Here is a 9,867-nt window from a genome sequence, read left to right on the forward strand (position 1 = left end):
TATGGAACAAAATTATTTTTAATGTCCAATTTCCATATTTAGTATATTAATTAAAACATTACCAATATTTTATTTCCTAATATTTCAATTTAAAAAAAATATTTTAATCTTAAATTTTATAAAATAATCATTTTTTAGTCACTAGAAAGTTGACAAAGATAGAATTAAGTGGTTCTTTTATTTAAGGATAAAAGAAAACATTCAATATATTCTAGCCACAAGAAATGCTCCTATTCCAATTTATACATTTAGCTACTTCTTAAAAATAGGGCTTATTCTATTTCTGTGAAAATGGGTACTTCTTCTTATACTTCTATTATTATGGGCTCTTCTTTCCCAGCTTTTTGAGAGGGAAATCAGTTTCATTTGGTAATAAAGCCAGTAAAGAACTAAGATATAATGTGAGGATTAAAAATAATATTATGAAGATTAAAATATAATTTATTCCTTTTTTTCTTTGAAGAGGGATGACAAATAATAAAGGTCAAGATTAAGGTATTAATATTAACAGTGATTTGCTCAATAAAAATAAAAAAAGATTAAGGTCAAGATTAAGATATTACTCAGCCAAGCAAATGGACACGTCACACGACTCACAAAGTCACAAACCCACGCTATGCCTCCACCCCATGAACACTCACATCACAACAAGTCACAAATCTTCATAAACAGAAGAATAATCATAAGAAGTCACAAATCTTCGTGAACAGACAAAATAAAAAAGAAAATTTGGAACTCTAATAATAGAGAATGAGTTTCAATGTAGCCTTAAATTTATCAGATAAATTTAATCGGATCCTTTCTGGATTAATTTAGCTTAAGGGTTGTTTGGATTAGAGAATTTTAAATAAATTTTTTTATAAAATTTATAGATTTAATTGAAATTCATTATTTGACAAGTAAAAAATATTCTAAATCTATAGATATTTACAAATTCTTTGTCCTCCAGAATTTCTCATTTTTTAGAAAGTCTTAAATTCTCATTTAGGAAGTGAAATTTTTTAAAAATTCACCGTTTCAAAAGAATGATGGATTGTTATAATATTTTTCTTTCAATATTATTTTGTTATAAATTTATATTTTTTCAAAGTTATTCTTAATTTTAAATAAAACTCTATTATTTTATGCTTAATTTAAACGAATAAATTTTTAAATTACATAGATTTAAAATTCATGGATTTTAAATCCATAGATTTTGGCTAAATTTATGAATTTTGTAGATTTCAAGTTCATGAAATTTAAATCTATAGATTTTAACTAAATTTATGAATTCTAAAAATTATCAATACAAATGAAGGCTAAAATCATCTTTGTTTAAATTACCTCATTTAAGAAATGTAATTTGCTCTTCATAAAAATAGAGTGAATTGATAAAAAAAAAAAATAGACTCCATTAATTAATAATTATAAAAAAATTTTGAGATATAAAATAATTTTTTAAGAATTACTAATTATTCTTATTTAATTTTAAAATATTATTTTTTAAAGTTAATTATTTTAATATTCATGAGTTATATTAAATTATACTAGTAAATTTTTATATTTTTAATAATTACTTTTAACATCCATATTTTTCTTAACTCCGTTAAATTATTACGTTTTTACATTAAAAATAAACGTTAAATGTAAATAAAAAATCTAATATACCAATTTATACGATGACTTGAGGGACCAAATCTAACCTTATTCCAAAAGGTCGTTTCCAATAAGGTTGGGCCGTCCATGACTCATCTCTCTCTTCTCCCTCGCAGTTACAACTATAGGTAGAACTAGCTAGAAGCTTCCAATCTCTAACCGGGAAAAAAAAAAAGAAAAAAAGAAAAAAAAGAATTAGGGCTTTTTAGGGTTTAAACTTTGAACCCCAAAATTGCATAACTTCCAAAACATCAACTTGCTCTTTTAGTAATTACAGACAACTGCAAAATCACTACAGAAACTCTAAAAAGGGAATCCCCAAATGGTTCGCTCTCATGGCGTCAAGCTTGTTGCTTGGCTCGCTCGCCGCTCCCCTTCCTCCATTTCTACTAATTCCGTACGATTCCATGCATGTTTTCCATTTTCTTTTCCTGAATTAATTAAATTTGTGTTCAATTTGTAAAATTTTTGTATTCTTATTTGTTGAATTTGTATAATTGCAGGTATTTAAGGATCCTTTGAATGGGAATTGTAGAAGTTTGAGTACTGGGTTTTCAAAACCTGTTGGGATTATGCGTAATTACTCTCCTAAAAATGGTATTGTTTTCTGCTTTTGTCTTATTGAAAAATTTAACATTTTTCAATTGTTTGGCCAGTTTGGTGAATTGGGCTTTGAGAAAATAATGAGAACTCTTGCTTATCTAAGCTAGAAATGACTGTATTCTGTCCATTTTTCCTTATTGATTTCATGTTTGGTGGGTTTCTACTGAGTCGAATCTCTGGAAATATGCAGTTAGCCAAAAAAACTGGTTGTTGTTGGGATCTTTGAGTGCAAATTTTGGTGTCGCAAGGTCAATTCATGGCTCTGGTAATTCACATATTGCTCTGTTTATCTTCTCTTTCTAAATTTTACTTCAAATTTAGCTCAACATAGTGTGTTATATCAGTAATGTTTGTGTACTAATGCAATGTTTTGTTGTTCAGCTGCCATGTCAAGAGATTATTATGATATACTCGGTGTTAGCAAGAATGCAAGTTCATCTGAAATAAAGAAAGCTTATTATGGGGTAACTTTCTTCTCCATTAGAAATCGCTTTTATCAATCTAATATGTCTGGGACAAATTCTATACCTCTCTCTCTCTCTATCTCTTTCTCGGTTGGGATCCTTTGTCCATTTGCTGTTGTGAAATTGTAATTTGGCAGGATTATAGCTTCTCTTTCTTGACTTAGATTTTACTCATCTCTTGCATTTTGATTTTGGTCTTGCATATTCTTCAGCTGGCCAAGAAACTCCATCCTGATACAAATAAAGATGATCCCGAAGCTGAAAAGAAGTTTCAAGAAGTTTCAAAGGCATATGAAGTAGGTTTTACTGACTGGGAATCTTGTCTACTTGTTTGACCAACTTATGTTCGTAATGTATGTGACATCTTAATTATTCTGCACGTGCAGGTTTTGAAAGATGAAGAGAAGCGTGCACAGTATGATGAGGTTTGACATTTTCTCATTAGTATATTTTGGTTGTACTATGTAATATCTTACTTTAGGTCATTTGCTTCTTAATTACTTTTGTCATAAGTTGCTTTTTGAGAAGAGAACTTAGGTGTATTTTTTTTGATGGAAAAGCCTCATATTTTAAATTGAGCATGTATTTTCTATCTCAGTTCCTCCTGGTCAGCCACAATGCTGGCTCATGCTAGAATGGGAGGACTAACGGAAATCTCAGTGGAGGTCAACAATGAAAAGATTGAGTGCATGTAGGAGAATTTGGAGTTCATCATGCCATTGCTTTCTTCTAATGTGCATCACTTGCATAAGTATTAAAGTTATATTCCAAAACAGTAACTGTCTGTTACAGAATGTAACAAGTAATTGGAGAAGTTAGCTGCAAGGCATGGGCTCTCTGTCAGAAATACTGCTACCCTTGTATTTCTATTGACTGAGGAGAGATAGCATATCTCTGTAGCTATTTCGGTCTATTTTCATTGGCCTATTGATGATAATCATATTTATTCTATTAAAATTAGTTCTGTATATTATTTTGAACTGTTAATTTTTTTCTTTTAGATTAAGTTCTGGGTTTAACAATTTTATGGGATATAAAAGCATGTGGACTGCAGCATGAATTAATTCACTCGTGGCCAAATAAAAATTGCAATTCATTTTGATAGTGCTAAACACATTAAAGCAACAATGGTGTGTAAACCATTTTTCTTTTCCACATTCTAGGCATTTCACAAGAAGGAATGAGCTGTTATCATGTCATGGTATGATTTGTATATATCACAAGGCCAAACTTATGAACATTTGTCTTCCAGAATGCGCCTTGTATGTTTTATATGTTATTTACTGTGCCTCATCTTTTCCAATTTTTTCTCCATGCTCTGGATGCCAAATGTGGAGAAGGTTTGATGTATTTGACAAGTAATATTCTTTTGATTGCTAGTTTTTTGGAATGATACAATGGTTCTCTTTTTAGTTAGTAGTATCTTTACTGAATTTGGCTTGTGCTCAATCTTATAGGTTGGACATGATGCGTTTGAACGTAATCTTAATGGAGATTTTCATCCTGGAGCAGGCTTTGATGACTTTGACAGCTTCTTCAGAATGGGCGGTGATGTAATAACTTCTCTTTAGCTTCTGTCTGTTGGACTATTTCTTTTAGCTTTATGGATTCACTTCAATGATTAGTTATAGTTTCATGCATATTGCAACTGAATCTTACAATTTAGTGAGGTTCTTTTTCTTATTCATATATTTTCTTCAATTACCTGTCTCTCTCGGATGGGTGGAAGTCCATGCAAACTCATGGTGTTGAAACTGCTGAGAGTTATTATCAATTTTAGAACAGGGCACGGCTGAGTAACAAAGTTATTATTTCAATTAAAATTAGCTCCATGTTATCAGTTTATAGAATTTTCTGCGCTGTGCTTTATTATGTTACTATATTGTTATTTTATCAAAGGGATGTGTGATGATGTACACTGGAATTTGGAGAAGTATATTTAAGAACAATATAGACAATAAACCACCTAAATAAATTGCATGAACATGGCTCCCCTTTTCTGACTGTCCTTTTTTTTTTTTTTGTAATATTTGATTTTCACATTGATAAATCTAACATGCTGATTTAATGTGGACAATGATGTGCTTTCTGTGATGGAGGTCAGATATTCGGCAATATATTTAAGCAGAAATTTGGTGGCCAAGATGTCAAGGTTTTATTACTTCTCTCTATATTCTTGATCTGTCTGCTTTGAGATTAAGTCCACTTAAACCTTCTGCATTTTCCATCTTCCACAGGTTCATATTGAGCTATCCTTCATGGAAGCTGTTCAGGGTTGCACCAAAACTGTCTCATTTCAAACTGATGTGCCTTGTGAAGCTTGTCGTATGTTTATTTGCTGAACTTGCTATTATTTCCCAACTTATTTATCTGCAATTATTTTGAAATGTTCTTAATTTTCTTGTCACTAGTATTCAAATGTTGTAATATTTTAGTTATGCCCCTAAGAATCTATTTATTTGTTTTATTTATTTATTTTCTAAATTGCAGGCGGAGAAGGTGTTCCTCCTGGGGTAAAACCTGAATTGTGCAAGCGCTGTAAAGGCACAGGCATGGTTAGTCTTATATATGTGATTTGCATTTTTTGTGTGGACAATATGGGGTCCATTAGCTTACTTTTAAATTACATCATTGACAGGTGTTCACCCAAAAAGGTTTTATTAGTCTTCAGCATCCTTGCAACCAGTGTGGTGGAACTGGGCAAACCGTGTCGGTATGCTATTTAAAGACACTTATCTTCGTTTTATTTTCTTCAAATTCAACCTTTTAGTTCCCCTCATGTACACAGTGATTTAACAAGGTTATTGTTTATATTGCCCTTGGCTTAGACTATTTATTCCTGTTGTAATCTGCTATATGTGATTTATATGTAGCTTTTGCATTTTGTTAGTCTTGCATATTCTGTCATATATCCTGTGGCTGGTATATTACACATTGGCATTGTGTTTGCGCACTAACACGAATAATGCATAAAACACAATGTTTTGAGAACCAGTAGTGGAGAATTTGAAAGCTTGATCAACCATGAATTGCTGGTAGTTACCAGATGAGAAAGAGTTCTTTAGCCTACCCACTGCGCCCTCTTTTCTGTTTTATTTTCATTTGTATGAATCATTGATTTGTCTTCCACATTTTTTATTTCCTAAGTAGATGTGAGTTCAGGAACAATTAAAGTCAACTTTTGCAATGTCTTATTTCAAGTTTTGCTTGCACATGATCTTCGTTTTATCTTTGCTAATTTATTTGATATAAGTGTCAAAAAAGTTTGAATTAGTTATAACGTAATTATCAGCGGTTTCACTAAATCGTATTGTATACATTATCTAAGTCTTATAATTTTAGATTGCTACTTGACCATTGCTAATTATTAGAGATCTGAGATATTTTAAACTGGAGTTCTTCTCCTGATGACCATTTCTAATTATTGGATTCTGCTATGTCATATGAAAATTAACTAAGGAATTTTTGTGCATCTGTATTTAACATTATTGCAGGACATGTCTAATATTTTGCTGTTGATAACAGAGTTTTTGCAGGTCATGCAATGGGCGTAAAGTAGTTAGAGGATCAAAGTCGATCAAATTGGATATTGTGCCAGGTATATTTTCTAGATTTTGAAGTATCGTTGCATTCACTTATAACAAGAAACAACCACCAGCGTGCAGCACCTGCAGTTTGGTGCATTCTTTTTTCTTTCCTTGGTTCTTTTGTGCCGTCATATTCCTAATAACTTGTCAGTCTGGTCATTTATTATATTGTAATCAGATGGTTGTTCTTTGGTTGACAAATATGGTGAAAAGACGTGCTATTACTAGAAAATATGATTTTTAGTTTTGAGTGGTAATCAACATCATTGAAAAATGATTCCCTCGCATGAAGTTCACCTATTTCTCATTACATTTATTCTCTCATTTTTGTACCTTTTTCCCTGAATGTATACCTTTAGTCAGGTGAAGCGATGTGATCAATGACCAGAGAAGATGTTTTTTCTATAATAAGTTGTACCCATGGTTTCCTTCTCATGATTATTTTTGTTGTGTTTTCTCATGATCTTGACTCTATGCTGTCTTCAGGAGTAGACGACAATGAAACCATAAGGGTGCCTAGAAGTGGTGGAGCAGACCCAGATAGAAATCAACCTGGTGATCTGTTTGTAACTATCAGGGTAATTAAATCCATGATGCTGTATTTGTTTGGGGAGCTAAGTTTGTATTTCTTGTTCATTATTCTTTTAGTCGGTTGCTAGAGATGCAAGGGTGTGCATTTGAAAAATATGTGATGTGCTGGAGACTGGCTTGCAATTAAGAGTAGTATAAATTATTTTATATGTTATTTTTTGCAGGATTATTCAGCAGGATTTTTCTTTTTATTTTTCCTTTTACTTGGTAGACATGAAGGGCTTATTTGTAGTGCATTTATCCAGTAGAGAATTTGGTGGGGAGAGGGATTATTCTTACTTGTGGTTAGTTGTGCTATGAGCAGACTATAGATCATTTAATATCATACTGTACAGCCATTAAGGCAGTGTGGTATTATTTATCTGATGGATTATGCTGTAATCAATGTGTTACTGCAAAACCCACACTTAGAATAAATGATAGAAGAATAAACACGAGGTAAGACTTTTGTCATCATCTGTGACTTCCATTGTGCTGGAGAAATGGTTAGAGTAACTTATATTTATAAAATCTGGGTGTTTTCCAATAACAGATGATATAGAAGAAAACCTGAAATTACATAAAAAAATTACCCCCATAACTAGAAATTTATAACTACCATTGGCCAATAATACTGTATTGTACCCTCCTGCATCCTGCACCAATTTACTGATGAGCTGAAACAAAGGGTCATGAGAGCTTTATTGAAAAGTATGGTTTCTGGAAAAGGAGCCACAAATTGGCTATCAAGGTGGAGGATGTCAAAGAGGTGAAAGGAGTAATGCTGAGGACTGGTCCACTTTATTAAAATGATTATCAGGCGAATGGAGGTCCCGTGATTGCGTTGAGCTTGGCATTTGAGGAACAACTACTTCCTAACTGTCTTCTTTCACCATAATTTCTTTTTCTTGTTTCCTTTTTCTTTAATTTCTTAAAATCCTTATGTTTAGGTATAATTTTGTTCCTTCTCTCTTTCATTTTTGTTTCTCTTTGCTGGTGAACTTGTAGCATCTTGGGTTTTATATTCATGGTGCTTGCCAATTTCTTTTTCTAATTTATTGCACACCCAACTATTATATGCTGCTATATTTCTTCATATTACTGATTTGTTCTTTCTTTTCCACCAGGTTCGAGAAGATCCAGTTTTTAGGAGAGAAGGCTCTAATATTCATGTAGATGCTGTTTTAAGTGTTACTCAGGTAAAACTTCTCTGTTATGCTGTCTTGCTCAAGAATTAATACATAGGATCTTTCTTGGTTCAGTAAATAGTTAATTAGACTAAATGGTTTCAGTTCACTTATAATTGCTTAAGTTATGGGTTTTTGTAATAAATAATTTCAATTGCTCTTGTTTTGAGTTCTTATAAAAAAATAGAAATCATCTCATGCTGCTGTTAATCGCTATGCCTATTACAACACACTAATCCTCCTTAATATATCTGGTTTGCGAGCTCATTGAATTTCTTTTCTGCAGGCAATCCTGGGGGGAACAATCCAGGTTCCTACTCTCACAGGAGACGTTGTACTTAAGGTATATTGATATTTTTATGCAAGATTAATTGTTGCTCAGGAGTTACAACCATCTTCCAATCTAAGTTGTTTTCTATTTTTTAGGTCCGCCCTGGTACCCAGCCTGGCCAAAAGGTGGTTTTGAAGAAAAAAGGTGAGAACATGAATACTTGATTCCATAATGGATTGGCTTTGGATGATTCTTTGTGATGTTTGATCAGGAATTTTAATTGTCCTCTATGTGCTGTTATAATTTCAAGAGTGATTGCTTTATGCTCATAGCATTTATTGGTTTGGTCATTTTGCATGTCCAAGTTTAGAACCATTTGATGTTTGTAGACGATCACTGATTCATGAAATTTTGAGTGTGAAATTCAGTGTGTTTAAGATTCATGGTGTTTGGCTGGCTGCTCTTCCACTTGTCACTTTTGGTGTCTGCCTACTGTAGTAACTAATCAGTTTTTCTATCTGCATGTGTTTATAGGGATCAAAACACGGGGCTCTTACTCACTTGGTGATCAATTTGTGCACTTCACTGTCAGCATTCCAGCGTAAGTATTTTCTTGTCTGGCAAATAAATGGCTTAGTTGTGGAGATACTTGGTTTGAAGAAACTTATCCATCCCTTGGTAGTATAGCATGTGCCTTTAGCGGAATATGGGCAATGTGTCTTCCTCTAATACCTTCTATGTTATCTGATAATTGGATAATTTGCTAATGCCATTGTTGCAAAGAAGAGCACAATTCCTGATAGGTAAATAATTTTACTACAGGAACTTAACCCCAAGACAGCGGGAATTAATTGAAGAGTTTGCCAAGGAAGAACAAGGTGAATACAGTAAGCGTGCTGCTGGAGCCTCTGGGTGAAGGAGCAGGGAACCTTGTTTACATTCAACATTATTGTCACGGTTAGCCAGACAACAGTAAAAGAAAGAGGAAGAATCGGTCATATTAACAACCGAGTTGTATCAGAAGTTTTGTAGGATCAAATACTGAGATGTATGCGAACTTTTGTCAATTTTTTTTGGAAGGAATGTAATATTTTCCCTCACAAAAATCAGTTATATATATTCAATTATTGGATGCCAGAAAATAACCACCTTTCGTTCTGATACATTGATTCTTGTATATAACTTTATCTTGTATTCTCGTTATAATTCTGGACTCGTTGCACGAATGCAATCTGTCACTATGATTTTGCTTTCTCGACTGTTGAAGTGTATGTAGTAAATAATTTACGTTTTATGGAAAGTGTTTGGTCTTCCAAGATGAGCACCCCTTTTCATTTCCTAGAGCTTGCAAGAAAAACTTATTTGTGGCTTGCCTGACTGGTTTTGAAGTTAAGATTGATTCCTACTTTAGGTTTGCATGAGCGTATCACATTGCGGGTGAACCTTTTGTGAATATAGATCGGGATGGAGCGCCGAGAAACCACTTTCTAATTGATCATTCTATGATAAAATGTGTTTTTTGAGCTTTTAAACTTCTTGATTCTATTTTA

The 9,867-nt window shown here is 32.7% G+C and overlaps 1 protein-coding gene across 1 annotated transcript; it reads left to right on the forward strand.

Annotated features, from left to right (window-relative positions):
* Nucleotides 1-1,698: 1,698 nt before the first annotated feature.
* Nucleotides 1,699-9,480, forward strand: LOC8261124 (chaperone protein dnaJ GFA2, mitochondrial). The gene is made up of 18 exons (XM_002513144.4): nucleotides 1,699-2,032; nucleotides 2,139-2,232; nucleotides 2,429-2,503; nucleotides 2,620-2,702; nucleotides 2,915-2,998; nucleotides 3,089-3,127; nucleotides 4,160-4,255; nucleotides 4,807-4,854; nucleotides 4,940-5,027; nucleotides 5,193-5,257; nucleotides 5,341-5,415; nucleotides 6,228-6,300; nucleotides 6,776-6,867; nucleotides 7,987-8,058; nucleotides 8,333-8,389; nucleotides 8,473-8,521; nucleotides 8,852-8,918; nucleotides 9,140-9,480. Exons 1-18 carry the CDS (start codon nucleotides 1,958-1,960, stop codon nucleotides 9,231-9,233), a joined length of 1,326 nt encoding a protein of 441 aa, XP_002513190.1. The 5' UTR covers nucleotides 1,699-1,957; the 3' UTR covers nucleotides 9,234-9,480.
* Nucleotides 9,481-9,867: the final 387 nt, after the last annotated feature.

The sequence above is a fragment of the Ricinus communis genome, chromosome 6 (genome assembly GCF_019578655.1).
Source record: "Ricinus communis isolate WT05 ecotype wild-type chromosome 6, ASM1957865v1, whole genome shotgun sequence".
NCBI classification, from domain to species: Eukaryota; Viridiplantae; Streptophyta; class Magnoliopsida; order Malpighiales; family Euphorbiaceae; genus Ricinus; species Ricinus communis.

Coding starts and splice junctions, on each gene's coding strand:
- LOC8261124 (XM_002513144.4), top strand. CDS start 1,958: ATGGTTCGCTCTCATGGCGTCAAGCTTGTTGCTTGGCTCGCTCGCCGC. Junction 5,028..5,192: donor TGTGCCTTGTGAAGCTTGTC/GTATGTTTATTT, acceptor TCTAAATTGCAG/GCGGAGAAGGTGTTCCTCCT. Junction 5,416..6,227: donor GAACTGGGCAAACCGTGTCG/GTATGCTATTTA, acceptor TGTTGATAACAG/AGTTTTTGCAGGTCATGCAA.